The sequence below is a fragment of the Solanum verrucosum genome, unplaced genomic scaffold, assembly GCF_900185275.1.
Source record: "Solanum verrucosum unplaced genomic scaffold, falcon-dt-bn FXZP01000103.1, whole genome shotgun sequence".
Classification (NCBI taxonomy): Eukaryota; Viridiplantae; Streptophyta; class Magnoliopsida; order Solanales; family Solanaceae; genus Solanum; species Solanum verrucosum.
In genome coordinates this window covers 5,703,761-5,721,972 of record NW_026020048.1, presented here as the reverse complement: position 1 = coordinate 5,721,972, position 18,212 = coordinate 5,703,761, and the positions used below count along the sequence as shown (strand labels likewise).

General features: G+C 31.5%; 1 protein-coding gene across 1 annotated transcript; it reads left to right on the top strand.

Annotated features, from left to right (window-relative positions):
* The first annotated feature begins 13,130 nt into the window (after nucleotides 1–13,130).
* On the top strand, nucleotides 13,131–16,562 carry LOC125821810 (protein ALTERED PHOSPHATE STARVATION RESPONSE 1). Its single transcript, XM_049501172.1, has 4 exons — nucleotides 13,131–14,232; nucleotides 14,313–14,497; nucleotides 14,570–14,793; nucleotides 15,434–16,562. Exons 1-4 carry the CDS (start codon nucleotides 13,521–13,523, stop codon nucleotides 16,218–16,220), a joined length of 1,908 nt encoding a protein of 635 aa, XP_049357129.1. The 5' UTR covers nucleotides 13,131–13,520; the 3' UTR covers nucleotides 16,221–16,562.
* Nucleotides 16,563–18,212: the final 1,650 nt, after the last annotated feature.

The window sequence follows — 18,212 nt, the reverse complement described above, 5'->3', positions numbered from 1 at the left end:
TTATCTGTGGGACTTTTCAACGCGAATTCGGATCTAATCGGCTCCAATGTGGGAAACCAAAAAAAAAAAAAAAAAGAGTGGCCGATCCCTTTAAATAATTGATTGCTTGGACTTAAATGAGCTCGTTCAAAAATTGAACATACATATAAACTTTAATCTTGGGCCAATAATTGTCGATAATTAGTACGCGATTGGCATTGTATATCCAAGAGTAACATAGTGGTCTTTTGTATTGCATGTGACGAATTGAGTAAAAGTGGTTAATAATAATATATTTAGTATAATTTTATAGGTAAAGTATGAGAAAAGTAAAATATATATCGATCTTATAAAAATAATAATTAAAAAATCCTCGTTTCAAATACAACAAATTAAAATAAATATGAAAAAGTGAATAATGATACTCTAATTTAATTTAATTGTGCGGTCACCGCACAATTCTCCTATAAGATGAAATGTTGCAATAGTATATTTTCACTTTTCTTGCAGCAATTTTTTATGAGGGAAATTAGTTTAAAGTAGTGGGCATAGAGACAAAATTACCATTATTATAAGGAAGAAAAAAAAGGAAAAGTACTCTGCTTTCTCTTGTTTGTCAGAGAATAAAAAATAAATAAAATTAATTAATAAAGATAATGGTAAATCAAAATAAAAACAAAATGAAACAATTTGCTACTTTTCAATTTCGAAAAGGAAACGTTAATCTGGTAAAAATATCGGAAAGGAGAACAAAAATAGGACAAGGATGAAGACAAAAAGAAAAGCAAGTTACGTAGATTCTCTCTTTTTTCAAATAACGAAATAAGGGAAAATAAAATAAGTACTATTTTCCTTATTTAAAATTTAAGATTTACCAGAAGATAATTTGTATGACTAAATTGATACGGTAAGTTTTGGGTCAGGGTCGTCCATGTGGACTGATTCGACCCAATCTGTTTTGTCCTATTCAATTTAATTAGTTAAATAATACTTTTAAAAGAATAAGGGAGAACAGTTACTCTTTCCAGCTTCCCTTAAAAGACTTCTAGTGGGAGTCACATTGGTGAAAATGTGAAAACAAACAAAAACGGTAAACAATATCGCTCTTAGATCAAAGACATCCAACAAAAGGATGTTTAGTTTGTGAATCAAACTTCGTTTCCTACTGATTCAAATAGTGGGAGAATGAATTATAGGTGACAAAAAAGTGTTGAAATGTAAAAAGAGTGACTCTAGTTTTAATTATTAAGTGTAGGTGACAAATTTTTAATCAATTTTTAAAAATAATTAAATAAGTCCTCAAGTTTTTGTTCCTAATTTCTAAAATAGGAAAACCCCAAATCAGTTTTTTTTTGTTCTCTCCCAACATCCCGCTCTTTTCACATTTTTTTTGCTTCTAATCTTCTTCTTCTTCTTCTATTGGTGTTGCAGGTTATTGTAGATTTCTTATTTGAGGAATTTGAGAAGGTAGAATTTCAAATTTTATTTTAACATGTGATTTGAAAAGGTCTAAACTTTAAAAATTACTTCTTAACTGGTGATTTTTAATCATTTTAACAAGTTAATAGTATTGTTTGTGTGTATTATTCATTTAAAAATTTAATTTTTGTATTATTGTTCTTGCCACTGATGTATCATAATTTTCAGCAACTGATATGACTGTTTCAGTAATTTACAACAATTGTTGAATGTTGTTGTTGAATAAATTGCCGCAACTGCTATATCTATTTCAGCAGCTGCTGAATAACTTACAACAATTGTGATATTTTAATATAATTTTTTTATGATCAATTTTTTAGTTCTAAGTTACAATATTTTCAGGTATCTTCAACATCATTAATGGGAGATAGAATAGTAGTATCAGTTGATTGTAATGGTGAATAGGCAAGTCCAACAATCGTTATATTTGGCGTTGGAAGAGTAAAGAATTGGCCGCGACAATTGCGATGATTGTGCATCGAGATATTGCATATGATGATTTTGCGAATAAAATCATTACTTGTTGTAAATTAAATTGTGAGTTGGAAAATATTGTGATCACTTACCTGCATAGTTGTGGTGAAAAGCATAAGACGGCTCCTTTTAAGATAAATGATCAACTTAGTTTAAGTACTTATTTGGAAGATGAGCCTAGAGGTGTTTTAAGGATCTACATGGTTGAAAGATTGGTGGAGAATCATAAATTATGTGATGACCAACAAGTGTTGAACGATGAATGTGGTAGGATGAATATGAATATTCCGAATGAAGAGCGTGAAGGTCAACATATTCTTTCTCCTAAAGTTCGGAATAGATTGCCCATTATTGGTGAAGTTGCTGATAGGCAAGTACTATGAACTCATAAATTTACTTATTTCTAAAAGTTCATCCTCTTTGTACACTTAATTAATTTTTTCTTTAGCTGATAATTAATTAACTTAATGCAGTCATGCTCAAGATGATGGAGCAGGTTTTTGCAAAGATATATCGTTTAAGAATAAACAAGAATTAGATATTGCATTGAAAATTGCTTATGTCAAAAAAGATTTTAGATAGAAGAAGGTAATTAATTTGTGTTCAGTGTATTGTGTCAAATGTGAGCATCTTGAGTGCAAGTGGTGGCTAAGAACGGTGAAAGTTGAAAATTCTGATAGATTTTATATTAAAAAGTATGAAAAGATGCATACATGTGGCTCGGAACATCTTACAAGTCATAATCCACATGCCACAACAAAAGTCATTGGAGCATGGATGGGTAGCGAGATTGCAAAGTCTTTGGTAAGAGGGACACATGAACATGGATATGGAGTGATTGATGCGTATAGTCATATGCTTAGGACATCTAATCCGGGAAGTAAAACGGCGTTGAAGATTGATGAAAATGGCAAGTTCAAGTACTTTTTTGTGGCATATGGAGCTTGGATTCTTGGTTTCACACAAATGAGAAAAGTCATAGCTGTTGATGGGACATTTTTTGAGAAGTAAATATGGTGGTGTGTTGTTGTCTGCTGTTGCACAGGATGTGGAGAATCATATTTTTCCGGTGGCATTTTGCATAGTAGACTCTGAATGTGATGCTTTCTACCGATACTTTTTCGAGCAATTGAGAAGTTTTGTACTTGATACTCCTGAATTGTGCATAATCTGTGATAGACATCAAAGTATTAGAAAAATGGTTTCAATTGTATTTCCTTTAGATCATTATGGTTGTTGCATGAGGCACTTAGGAGAAAATATTCGAAATAATTTTCACAATGCGAGTGTTGTCTACCACTTTTATAAGGCGGCAAAAACATATAATATTGATGTGTTCAGTGATTATTTTAATCGGATAAGAGATTTGGTTCCACAGGCTACCACACATCTTGAACGCGTTGGATTTCACCGATGGAGCAGGGCATTCTTTCCCGGAAATAGGTAAAATTTATTATAGTTATTATTGATAGTTGGTATAACTACTGCAGTTTTTTATAGCTACTGCTGCAATTTTTTATAGTAACTGCTGCACTTATTTCAGCACCTGCTGAGAAATATGCAACAATTGTTATAAAAAATATACAACAGTTATAAACACATACTTATAATATATTATTGGACACTTATATGTTACAGGTACAATATTATGACGACAAATATTGCTGAGTCGGTTAACTCAATGTTTCTTGATGAAAGAGAATATCCCATTACTGCTCTATTTGATGCAATAAGCAGGCGATTTGCAGAAAAATTTCATGAGAGACGTATGAAATTCATTAATGCACCAACCATCTTCGTCCCTTCGATAGAAAAAGACATTTCAAAAAATATTAATTTGGGGAACAAGCTATTGGTCCATCAAACTGCCAACTACAAGTATATTGTCACCGGTCAAGATGAAGTTGCAACAGTTGATTTGCTAGCCAAATCTTGTACTTGTAAAGTCTTTGACATTGACAAAATACCTTGTCCACATGCTATGGCAGCGCTTCAATGCCAATACTGTGATGACTATGGGAGACGCATTTATGAGTACTCCTCTTCGTATTACAATGTAGAGGTATACCTTATTGCATATGTGGAGGAAATTAAACCGGTGTCATCTGAAGAAACTTGGGAAGTTCCTATTGAGATTTTAGAGAGAAAAATATCTTCTCCATTTGTTGAGCCAGGCAAGGTTGGAAGAAGGTCCTCAAAAAGACATAAAGGAATCGAGGAATCATTTTCAACGAAGAAAAATAAATGTTCTTTATGCAAAAGAATTGGTCACAAGAGAACTACATGCTCCGAGCGAAATGTTGCATAAAAATACATTTGTTCTTCTTGTTTTTTGTGAACATATTTGATCTTATCTTTTTTGGTACTAATTGTTGTTTTTGTTCTTATTATTTGTGAACACATTTGATCTTATCTTTTTTGGTACTAATTGTTGTTTTTGTTGTTATTATTTGTGAACACATTTGATCTTATCTATTTTTGTACTAATTGTTGTTATTTTGATTGTAAGAGCATATTTTATTTTATTGTTATTCTTATTATTACTTTATTACTTGTAGAGAATTTTAGCAATTGTTATATAAAGTACAACAACTTTCTTACTTTTCCGTAGAAAAGTTCAGCAACTACTATGAAAAGTACAATAATTTTCATGCTTGTTGTAGAAGTTTAAACAATTGTTGTAAAACAATATAATAACTCGTTTAATTGCTATAAAGAATTGTAGCAATTGCTTTGAAAAGTACAACAATTTACTTATTTGTTATAGCATATTCAAATAACTATCTCATTATACAAGATCACCATCTAATATAAATTTTATTTTAAAATTAAATCAACACTACTTTATTTATCATTAAATATGAGTGTTACAACCAATAAACAATCAATTAGCCAATTAATTTGCTTACTTGTTAAAGAAAATTTTAGCAATTGTTATATAAAGTACAACAACTTTCTTACTTGCTGTAGAAAAGTTCAACAATTGCTATGAAAAGTACAATAATTTTCGTGCTTATTGTAGAAATTTAAGCATTTGTTGTAAAACAATACAACAACTCGTTTAATTGCTATAGAGAATTGTAGCAATTGTAATGAAAAGTACAACAATTTACTTATTTGTTATAGCATATTCAAATAAAATTACTACCTATTCTAGATTTTCTTTTAAAATTAGTCAAAACTATCATATTTATCATGGAATATGATTAATATAACTAATTAACAATCAATTTATCAATTTAAGTTGATTACATGTGAAATTACTTAATTGATCGTCTGGTATCTCAGATAACTATTTTATTATACAAGATCACTATCTAATATAAATTTTATTTTTAAATTTAATCAACACTACTCTATTTATCATTAAATATGAGTGTTACAACCAATAAACAATTAATTACTCATTATAAATCGATAACATGTGAAATTATAATAGAATTGATCGTCTGGTATCTCAAATAACTATCTCATTATACAAGATCACTATCTAATATAAATTTTATTTTTAAATTAAATCAACACTACTTTATTTATCATTAAATATGAGTGTTACAACCAATAAACAATCAATTAACAATTAATTTGCTTACTTGTTAAAGAAAATTTTAGCAATTGTTATATAAAGTACAATAATTTTCTTACTTGTTGTAGAAAAGTTCAGCAATTGCTATGAAAAGTACAACAATTTGCTTAATTGCTGTAGAGAATTTCAGCAATTGTTGTAAAAATTACAACAACTTATTTAATTGTTGTAGAGAATTTCAACAATTGGATGAGTCAAATCCTCACCTTCAACTAGTTCACTAACATCACAATTTTTTTTTCCGATTAAAATATCAATTCATCAAATTTAAAATACCACATTCACTAATGTACAACAAAAGTGAATTAAAAGTGTAGCAAAATAGTGATAAAAATGCATATCCACAAGTAGCCCCTTCAATTCATCAATTTCAAAATACCATATTTAGTAATGTACAACAAAAGTGAATTAAAAAGTGTAGCAAAATAGTGGTAAAAATGCATACCCACAAGCAGCCCCTTCAATTCACCAATTTCAAAATACCATATTCACTAATGTACAACAAAAGTGAATTAAAAGTGTAGCAAAATAGTGGTAAAAATGCATTTTCACAAGCAGCCCATTCTTCATCACTCTTTCAACTCCTTTTCGAATTCATCAATTTCAAAATACCATATTTACTAATGTACAACAAAAGTGAATTAAAAAGTGTAGCAAAATAGTGGTAAAAATGCATACCCACAAGCAGCCCCTTCAATTCATCAAATTCAAAATACCATATTCACTAATGTACAACAAAATGAATTAAAAGTGTAGCAAAATAGTGGTAAAAATGCATATTCACAAGCAGCTCCTTCATCAAATTCAAAATACCATATTCACTAATGTACAACAAAGTGAATTAAAAGTTTAGCAAAATAGTGATAAAAATGCATATTCACAAGCAGCCCCTTCTTCATTAAATTCAAAATACCATATTCACTAATGTACAACAAAAGTGAATTAAAAGTGTAGCAAAATAGTGGTAAAAATGCATATTCACACGCAGCCCCTTCTTCATCACTCTTTCAAATTCTTTTGAATTCGAATCAGCCTCTTCATCTGCAATATCAGCCCCTTCATTTGTAATATTAAAAAAATGAATTTCACATGTAAAAATGAAATATATATAACACAAGACAAATCTTAGAAAGATGATTAGAATATAATTTTACCTTTACTATCTCCGGACACCAATTCTTTTTCGATAATGGTCTCATTCACTTTTCCCTTTTTCTTTTTTCTAGCACTTGACAATGCCTTCGAAATTTGTCTCTTTGTTCTTTTAACATAGTCGGGAGTATATGGATGAGAAATCTTTGATGATGGCCTAATACCTCTCTTAGACTTCATGGTGACGATAGCTTTCTCTAAAGACTCAATCTTAGCATTCATGGTGACGATAGTTTTCTCTAAAGACTCTACCCTGACATTCAATAAATCTATCGTCTCCTTAGTGGATGGAGTTTCTTGAAGACAAGGAATGTTCTCATCGATCGGAGAAGATGTTCCTACTCCAAAACCACCACTAATATCACCGAAGTCTCCTCCTCTTTCGAAATCAACACCATCAGTACATCTATCAACATTTGGAGTAAATTCTCCTCCTCCTCCATCACCAACACCACTAAAAACTCTCTCAAAAATTGGAGAAGATGCTCCTCCACCTCCTACATCAAGATTATGCTCATCAATTATGATGTCTCTTTTTATAGCCACAACACCATACAAATCTATCTCAAACTTTTCAATCTTATCATCCTTGGTTAATTTCTTAGGCACAAACTTAGTGAAAAATTTCATTTCCATTTCACTAGATGTAGGAATTATCCATGGATGCACAATCTACGTGTAAAAATAATAATAATTAAAATGTGATAAAGCAATTGTTGCATTTAAAGATTACTATATACCAGTTGTTCTAATTGTTCCAGCAATTGTTGTAATAACTTCAACAATTGACATCAACTAATTAAACAAAGAAAACACTTGTTAAAAAGGCTACAGCAAAATCAGAAAAGCAACAACAATTTCACTTTAACTAAAAATGTTTAAAGAATAATGCTTACCGAGTCTTGAGGGGGATCAAACAACTCATTAATGTCAACTAATTCGTTATTAGTCGCCAAAAGCCATCGAAAAATCCTCGGTGAAGACACTTGTTTCGAAAACACCTTATATTTCTTTTGGAGGAAAGGAACAACCTCAAATGCCCAACACTACATAAAATAATCACAAAAGGAGATCAAAATATTGGAAGCACCAAAAAATAATGAAATAAATATATATATGAACTAAACTAAAATAAAATTTACCATAAAGGCCCATGGAAAGCCATAAAGATTGGTAGTCTTCCCATCAATAGTCTTCACCGCTTTCAATAGATGTTTAATTGTAATATCATAGCTAATACGACCCCATGGATAAGCAGAAAATGCTTTTCTATCGGCCGAGAGCAAAATCCACTTCTTTGGAATATTTGTATTCACATCTTTTGGGCAAAGAAAGCTATGAAGAAAATAAAGTAAACACAATGATTTTTTTACATCTTTACTAAGATTTTTGGTTTGGAGATGTTCAATCAACTCATTTCTCTTGCAACTCCTTCCCACAACCTCAAGAATTTCTTTTCGTCTCATTTTTGTCTTAGTTGACATATTTTCAACATCATACACATCTTCATTATGGCAATTTAAGCCGGTGATGATAGCAAACTCCTTCATTCCAAAACAAATGGGCATGCCACTATAATTTATCCAAATTTCTTCTTTTCGATGGCAATAAATTTGACGTCGAAGAAGTTGATAGACTAAACTCATTTGAAATCTATACGAGTACCTTCAAGTTGTAAGTAATTTCCGAAAATAGAAGATCGAAAGAACTTTACCAATTTTTGTTCTTCTAAAATCGTTCTAAATTTAGAAAACTTACGTAACTCCGACTTAACAGTTAAAGAACCTCTTAAGTTTGGATACCTATCAATCATTGACTCCAAATTGTAATTTGCATACCTAATCGACTTCACAATGAAGTTATCGGGTGAAGGACTGAGCGGAGATAATTCAACAATAGGAGATGTCTCCTTTTTCTGGAATGGCTATATCATTTTGTTCCTCCTCAACTGCTCTATCATCTCTTTCTATATTTGTAGAAGAAACATCTATTTCATGTTCTCCTTCTTCTTCTATAGATTTTTTCAAATTTGTGTTTTCTAGTTCTTCTTCTCTTTGTCTTTGTGTTCTGATTCGCCTTTCATACGTTTTAGTAGGAGTTGTTCGTTTTTTCCTTGGAGTCATGGATGCACAATCTATATATAAAAACAATAAAATCAAAATGTAATATTAAAAAAAGACAATTCATTATCATTTAGATAATTTTGAAAGTTAGTTTCAAAACCACATAAAGAAATAGGGAAAACAATTATAAAAATATCATCAAAATTTGGTTGGATGCATGTATGTTATTTGAAGTATATATGCAAATCATCTATATGCCATCTTGTTTGGGATTGAAGTATAATAATTATTGTTGTTGTATACAAAGCATACTATAAAATAAGGTAACAACAACATCATGAAGTGACAAAACCATACTACACTTCTCCTCTTAAATCATGAACAAAACCATAGGCTTAAAAAAATGAATATGTTACTAGTAACTATAATACATTCTGTGAAACAACCCCCCCCCCCCCCCGCCAAGAGTTAACGAACATCATAATATTGGAAGATAACAACTAATAGCAGTGCTTAACTTCCAATGATCAAACTATCTTAAGACTAATAAAAATAAATGATCTCTAAGAACAACATTCTCCATAAGATGAGCAACAATTAAAGGTCCAAGAAAGACACCTCTAATGTCTCAAACATTTACCTCAAAAGCAACCAAATTCTTTTTTTCCTACAGGAAACAAGAACCTAAAACAGGGCAAAACATTAAAATGCAAACATTAAAGAGCCATCAATCACCACATAGAAGAAGATAAGAACAACCCCACATAGATAACAAAAAAAAAAAAACAATAGAAGGATCAATGAAAGCACACAAATCTTGTGTAAAAGACCCACATTGTTTCCCCCAAGAAAACCCTACCAAGCAAAATCGTTAAACCCACAAACTTCCATATGCTAAAAACAAAGAAGGCCTAATAAAACCCAATGAAATTTCAATCTTTACCATCTCAAAACCCTAACAATGAAAGAAAAGAAAAGAGTGTTACCTTGAGGTAGAAGACGGCTATGACGAAGAAGACCAAGACGAAGGTATTGGAAGTCACCAACAATATTTTCGCAACAATGTCGTCTCTCTCTGCTACAAGCTGTTGTAAGGAAGAAAAAGAAATACAATTGGAAATGGGCTTCAAGCTGCTGTTGCAAGAAAGAAAAAGAAAGACAATTGGAATGGGTTTATTTGAATATTTTTAAAAGTTTAGAAGTTTTAAATATTACACTTTAATCTCTAATTATCTTAATCACTAATTAAGAAGAGGTTTGCCTTGGTCAATTTTTTTTTTGTCACCAATTTTAATTTTAGGACTTTTTTGTCACCTTCACCTCAATTAGCTCTAGAGACTTGAAGTGCAATCCTGTTAAAGTAGCAAAATCAACGACTTCCGCTGCAAGTTACAAGGTACACATCTCGTCATTCTTTTGTTCAATATCTCGGTATCAGAGTCATCGTTAATTATCTTATAATTCGCTATTTCTATGTACTTTCATACATTATTATTTACAAACAAATAATTAAGTAAACAAATTAAGGGTAAATATGTAATTTTATTATTTTAATCCATGTATAACTAATATCCTCATAACTTATTTCACCTTCTATCCCGCATAAAATTATACATAAATTTCTTCATCAGTTATGTGAATATTAACTATGTAGAATTACAAAAATGCAATCAAACACCATATAAAACCAATACATGAATAACTTTTATACAACATTTGGAGACACCAACCAAACATTGTATAAAACTTATACATGAATAATTTTATTTCTATTTACAAGTCAAACATGGTATAAAATTGATACGTGAATAATCAAGTTATTCATGTATGAACTTTGCCTTTATTCAGTAACCAAACGGCCCCTAAGTATTTTCATTAAAAAAAAGTTAGAAATGAATTCTTTTGCTACGCCTTTGCAATTTAGTTTATTACATTAAAATTTGCTTAACACGATTCACATTTCTTATTCAGTTTACAATCGATGGTATAGTTGCGAATTCATTCATTCTACACCTGAAAACTAGTGACTACAATTTTTTTGGGATATTAAAAAAAATACTCTCTGTTTATCTTTATTTTCTATTTTGGATTGTCCAGCAATATTTGTTCATTTTATAAAATCAATGAACAATTTAATATTTTGTGTTTATTCTACTCTTGTTACTAAATATAATCTATCCTACAATAGTTGTTCACTATACTATTTTGGGATGTCCGCTATACTATTTTGGGATGTCCAACAATACTTTTTCACTTCATTAAATCAATGGATAATTTAGCCTTAATTCCTAATTTATCTTTATCATTAATTATAGTCATTTTCCTATTACATTTTTCAAGACATCATATTTGTTATATTCAAAGGTAATATCGTAAAATTATCTTTCTATATATAATTTTTTTTTAAATGTGCATAGTTAATATTTCCTATGTCCCTAATTACTTGTTCACTTTTGAATTGACACACCTATTAAGAAAACAATTATTGACATAGTAAGTTTACCATTTTATCCCTATTAGTTATGAAGTGAATGAATTAAATTTTAATATTTTCAAAAAGTTATACCTTTTTCAAAGTAATTAATTGAGGGTATAATAAGAATTTTTTTTGTCCTTTCTTGATTTGTCAAAATGGATAAATAATTAGGGATAACTATAAAAAAAAATGGACAAGTGAATAGGGACAAAGAGAGTAATATACAAGTATTATTGGATATGAGAGTATCAAATTACCCCTCTCATTTACCATTTCTTAATTTATGTGTGAAAAAGCCAATGATAAATAACTAGAGAGAGGAGCAATTTGTAAATGAAACGTGAGGGCAAAAATGTCAGAAAGTGGACCTGTGCAATTTGTAATTGACCTCTTGTATATTCCACTATCACAGTTCCCTATGAAAAGCAAAACAATTTAAGCATAATCTTCCGTCTAATTAAATCCTCTCACCGCATTGTCTCATGCAAACCACCTGTTATCCCGCGGAACGGCAAAAGGGAATACTAATACAAAACGAAAATGTTTTATTCACAATTCATATTTATATAAATTATATTAATAAAAGTATTAATTTATTTATAATTATTAAGTGAAATTCGAGCAAGAGTCGAATTTTTCGTGAACAGCATATGTGAGTAAGTTATCTCATTTAATTTATTTTGTCCTTTTCTAATTAATTCTTGCGACAATTAAGGTGAAGTATTTTGTTGAGATGTTCAAGAGTTGCATGTTTTCAATAGAAAGAATAAAATGATTAGAAATATAGTACACTGGTATACACTTGAAATATACTTCCTTCCTCCATTGATCACTTTCATTTTGCAGTGTTAATTAAATCAAAAGTAAGAAAATAATTTTTCTAATTCATCTCTTAAAAAAATTCTTATAAATTTTATAAATAAAAACACTTTCAAAAAGAATTAATTACAATGAAGATATAAATAAATAATTAATACTTTCTTAATTTAATAAGGTGGATAACTAATATAAAACAGATCGAGTAATTTTTACAATTGGATATTTCTTATTGTTTTTTTTTTTACCAATATGATACTCATGGCACTTCAAAATAATGATTTTTAAAAAAAAATTCTAGTGTTATAAGAGGGATAGATGTTACGGGTTCATTTGAATATAGTAGTTTTAATTCAAATTTTGGTATATATCAGAAATCTATTAAATTATGATTAAATAGTATAATTTCTAGTCTCTCTTCTAAGAGGTCATGCTCTTTCGAAAATGTCGAAAACGAGAGAAAAAAATAGTGAAGTAAATGTAAAGAAGAAAAAATGTAGAAAACTGGAAAAAATATTAGTGATGTAAATCTTAATTATTTTCTTTTCCCATTTCAGACGAAGGGAATAAATAACTAAATACTTGTCCACTAATTTAAAAATGGATTTTTATTTATTATTTTAAATATATTTTTTTTAAATAATTATTTTTTTCATATTTTATCCTTAATATTAATTATTATTTTTCAAGACTTAATATTAAACGTTAATTAATAAATATAATAAAATAGTCATATTAATTAAATATTTTTCTTTATTTAATAAATATGTGAAAGTAAAAATAAAGAGAAGGAGACCATAAGAATAATATGGGTAGTTAATCCTTAGCCAGATTGACCTCGTAACCGATGCATTATCATCCCATTCATGAGTCATGACTCGACCCCTCTCCCTCTCTGGAATTTAAACTCAATTTATTACCTTATAAATTGACTCGTGTCCGTTGAAATATTTATATTACCAAACTACCCATCTCTTCCTCAACACAGGTCATGCTTTGCAAGATTTCATGCATTTGACCACAGAATGTCTTATTTGGTAAATAACACAACATCTTCAAATAGGGCATTTTGGTTCACCTGTTAGGATTATAAATAAAAAAATAAAATTGGCACTCTGTCCAACACCTTTGCCTCTGTACAATTCCAAATTTATGCTCCTCCCCCCATTCTCTCTCACACATTCCCCATTGAAATGGTGATTTTGTTGGTGTTCTCAAATTGGGGATAGCTGGTGTAAAGATTCAATTTTTGATCTGTCTGAGTAATAAGCAAAAAGAAAAAAGAAGAGTACTTTTTTTTTATTTATTCTTTTTGGTCTGAAATTGGTGTGTCAGTCTTTGGAGTACAACACACATGGAACATGGTTGATAGTTCAAGAAAGGAGAAAAGGTTAAAGTGAGGCTTGGTTTTAGCTAAGCTTTGCTCTTTTTGAGTTGTGTTTTTTTGAAGAAGAAGAAGAAGAGAAGAGAGGAGAGGAGAAAAATTAGATCAAAAATGGGTTGTTGGTATTCAAGATTAGAGAGAGAAGAATTGGTTTCAAGATGCAAAGCTCGAAAGAGATACATGAAACAGTTAGTAAAATCAAGACAAGCTTTTTCTGCTTCTCATTCTATGTACTTACGTTCATTGAGGAATACTGGTTCTGCTTTGCTTCAGTTTGCTACCGGAGAAACTGATCTCCACCCCCAAAACCACCACCTTCCACCACTTCCACCGTCGCCACCACGGCGACTCACCACCCCTCACCCGCCTCCTCCGCCGCCACCACCGATGAGTCCTACATCCTGGACAACCTCTACCACTACATCTTCCGCCCTTCCACCACCCCCTCCGCCGCCGCCGCCTCCACCTCCTCCTCCGGCGACATCAAATTGGGATTTCTGGGACCCATTTGTGCCGCCTCCGTCATCTTCGAGGTCAGTCACGGAGGAAGAATGGGACGAGACAACGATAACATCGGAGGCCGCCATCACCACCACGGTTGGAGCGGCGAGCGTGGCGGCTCCGCCGTCGGCGGTTAGCCAGTTTTCTAAAGAAACCACTTCAACAAGTGAACTTGCGGTGGTGGTCTCTACTAAAAGCAAAGACTTGGTGGAAATCATCAAAGAGCTCGATGAGTACTTTCTTAATGCTGCTGATGCTGGTGGACAACTCTCATTGCTTTTGGAAGTTCCCAATTGTGCTTTTTCCGAACAAAGATCTTCAGGTATGTACACATATAACTGCACCAGGTACAACATGCTTACCCAAAAATATATAAATATTAGTTCTTTGGGGGTTTTGTAGATAAGTTGATGAGTCCTTTTTCATGGTCATTTGGTGGAAGTTCAAGATGGAATGGAATTGGAAGATTTTGTGATGACCCAATGAACAAATCCATCAATGGGGCAAATGGTGCCAAAGCAGCTTCCCACTGTTCCACTGTGGAGAGATTATATGCTTGGGAGAAAAAACTCTATCTTGAGGTCAAGGTAAAATTAAACTTTTATATATTATATTGTTGTCCTATTTTTTCTTATGAATTATTTGATTATGATTTATAGCATGCTGAGGCATTAAAGTTGGAGCATGAGAAAAGGGGAGGTCATGCTAGGAAACTAGAGATGAAGAGGGCTGATTATGTGAAAACAGAGAAAGCCAAGAAAGAAGTAGAAAAGTTGGAATCACAAATGATGGTTGCTGCACAAGCTATTGAAACTACATCAGCTGAAATCATCAAATTAAGGGAGTCAGAGCTCTATCCACAACTTGTTGATCTGGTCAAAGGGTTTGTTCTATTCACCCTCTTTATGTTTATCTCTTAGTAAAATTAAAAAAAATCAATTTGATATTGTTTTTGCTGTCCAGAATGTTTACAATTTTGAGGGGTCAAAGTCAGCTATAGCAATATGTACTAAAAAGCAACGAATGGCTCTCCGTACAGAATGGGAAACTTTTGACTCCTTTAACAGATTCGGTTCATGTCCCTTTTTGCTACCTAAAAATATACGAAAGCAGCATACAACAGTCTGCTCTTCTGTTAAAAATTGTGAAAAGGCCAACTTCTATTTAAGAGTGAGACTGAAATTATTCAATGTGGTCAATTGTTGACTGAAATTAAGGTTACCCACTTTTCTTTTGGTGGGGTCAAATTGAAGTTAAAGACGGTAGATAGCTAGAAACAAAGGCCCACTATACTCAGTTGCAAAATGAATACTGGCAATTAAGGATGAAGTTAATGAAATTCAATGTTGCTCCTTTATATCTCATGGGACAATCTTTTAACTTTCACCAGTAATTAATGTACAAACTAGCACCTTGTGAGTAAGGGAAACAATTTTTCGAGTTTCAGCAAAAAGGATAATATTGCAAGAATCATTTGAACTTTTCCTTCCATCTTTTGTCTCCTTATTGTTTATGGTTTACAGGTTGATGTACATGTGGAGAAGCATGTATGAATGCCATCATGTTCAAACGCATATAGTGCAGCAGTTGAAGTATCTCAATACTGTGCCATCAACTTATCCTACCTCTGAGCTTCATCGACAATCAACATTACAACTTGAGCTTGAACTGGAACAGTGGCACCTATCTTTTTGCAACCTAGTGAAATCTCACCGGGATTATATTCAGTCCCTTACTGGCTGGCTCCGTCTTAGCCTATTCCAGCTTGGCAACAACCCCGTACCTAAGACCAGCCAGGACAATGCAGTTTACTCCCTTTGTGAAGAGTGGCATCTTGCAGTCAACAATGCTCCAGACAAAGTAGCATCGGAAGGAATCAACAGTTTACTAACTGTTATCCATGCCATTGTGGTGCAGCAATCAGAAGAGATCAAGCAAAAGAAGAAATCAGAGATGGCATTTAAAGAGCTCGACAAGAAATCTTCTGAGCTTCGGTCACTAGAGTCCAAGTATGGCCCGTATTCTATACCCGATTCCTCTAGCAGTAGTACAAGGAGCAAGAACCCTGTGACCGAGAAACGAGCTAAGGTGGATGCTATCAGAGCAAAAGCTGAGGATGAGAAGGCCAAGTATGACAAAGCTGTGAGTGTAACAAGGGCAATGACATTGAACAATCTACAGATGGGTTTGCCACATGTTTTTCAGGCTGTGACGGGTTTTGCCAATGTATGGACACATGCATTTGAGTCGGTATATAATCAAGCTAAAAATACTGATCAGGTGCATGAAATGAAGAGGATTTTGCCTTGAGATACAGAGTGTGCGCTTCATTGTGGTCCAGGCAGCCAGCAGGAAAAATGTATATACGTGTTCTTGAATTCCCCCTACTGGTTTCCCAGTATGTGCTATAATTTATTGGGGAACTTAGAAATGCAGATTTTCTTGAAAGTGAGCGAAAGAGATGATTACGGCTTAAGCAATTATCGACAGTGTAAGTATGGCTGGCTGATGGAGGTAGGTGATATAGATTGCTAGCTTTTGGCGTTAGATGATGTTAGGATTTTGAAGTATGCTTTAGCTTTGCTCGGAAACAGTTGCTAGTGTTTTTCCATTTGTCCTTTTGGATCAAATGCTGGGAAAAAATAGTTTTGCCAAAGTTGCATTTGTATGTTGTTTTCAATCGTGTACTCATTGGTTTCTCTTGTTACTTTCAAGTCCTAAACCAGTGTGAGGCCTGGGATTACTATACGTTAGTGCCGGCAAAATGAACCCAATTTTAATGGGTTGGGTGAGTAATTTTTTACATGGGTAAAATATGGGTTGATACCCATATTCAACTCATAAAAATATGGATCAGTCAAATGGGTTAAGCTTCTAACTTTTATTCCCTCAAAATTCATGATATCACTAAAAATATTGTAACTTCTCTTCCTTTTTATGTTCTTCTATAGAATTAATTATTTTTCTCTATAATTGAAAAGGTGGAGTCTTTGGCCCTCCAAAAATATATATTTTAAATTTACATTTTTTTTTGTTAATTATAATTATTATTTTTTATTTGTTTAATTTTATATTGGATAATAAATAGTAGTAATAGTGTAAAATAAGCAAATCATGTATTAAGTATGTTTTAGTCCTAAAATGTAAGTATTGACATTGCTTAAAGTGCATTAAGCATGTTTTAGTCCTAAAGTGTAAATATTCATTTACTTTGAAATTAAAAATATTTTTCCCTTGTTCTCACATAAATTTATTTTATATTGAAAAGTTATAGGATTTTTTTTTTTTGACTTTTAGGGCTCGTTTGGTGTGAGGGATTAGAAATAATAGTGATGGGATAAGGAAATAGTGATGGGATAAAAAAAAAATTATGTTGTTTGGTTGGCAAGTCCGGGATAACTTATCCCGGGATTAATAATTAGTACCGGGATAAGTTATCCCTCCCCATGGGTGGTATAGTAATCCCGGGATAACTTATCCCGAGATAGAATAGGTAAATGACAAATATGTCCCTTTAAATCCTTTTTATATATCATTTTTTACATTTATGTATATTTACATTTTTTTTAATACCATGTATAATAATATTTACTACTCCTTATTTTTATGATAATTATACATATTTTCCTATTAAAAAATTATACTATATAAATATAATTTTTATTTATGAATTTATTTGACTAATTCTTATGTTTATTTTATTTTGATTTCTCATAAATTTTCTTCTCTTTAATAAACTTAAGAGGAAAGTTCTATTTTTAAGCTAAATAAGAAAAAAGTTATATTTTTAAATACACATGGTACTTATCATGGGAATACATAAACAAAAATATTTAAGTTAAAAAAAATAAAAGTTTTATTTTAAAAAATGAATAACTAAAGCTCACAAAGAAAAATTTAAAAAGTTTAAATAAAGTGAAGGGTAATTTTGTAAACAAACAACTTGTTCTTAAAATTTATCAATATATATTATTTTGAATATAACAAACCAAACACTCAATAAGAAATAATCCCAGGACAACTTATCCCATCATAACTAATCCCAACATAACTTATCCCAACATAACTTATCCCATCATAACTCATATTCAAACCAAACGACCCCTTATGATACAATAAAAGAAAGACTAAAATATTTAACCTCCATGTTGAATTCTTAAGTAGAGTATTATTTACTCATGAAAAGATGAGTAAACTAGTATTTTACCCAACCCATTTGTTACTCAATCCATTTTTACCCATATTAAATATGGGCGGGTTGAATTATTACCCATTTTATGTTAACCCATTTTTAACTCGCCC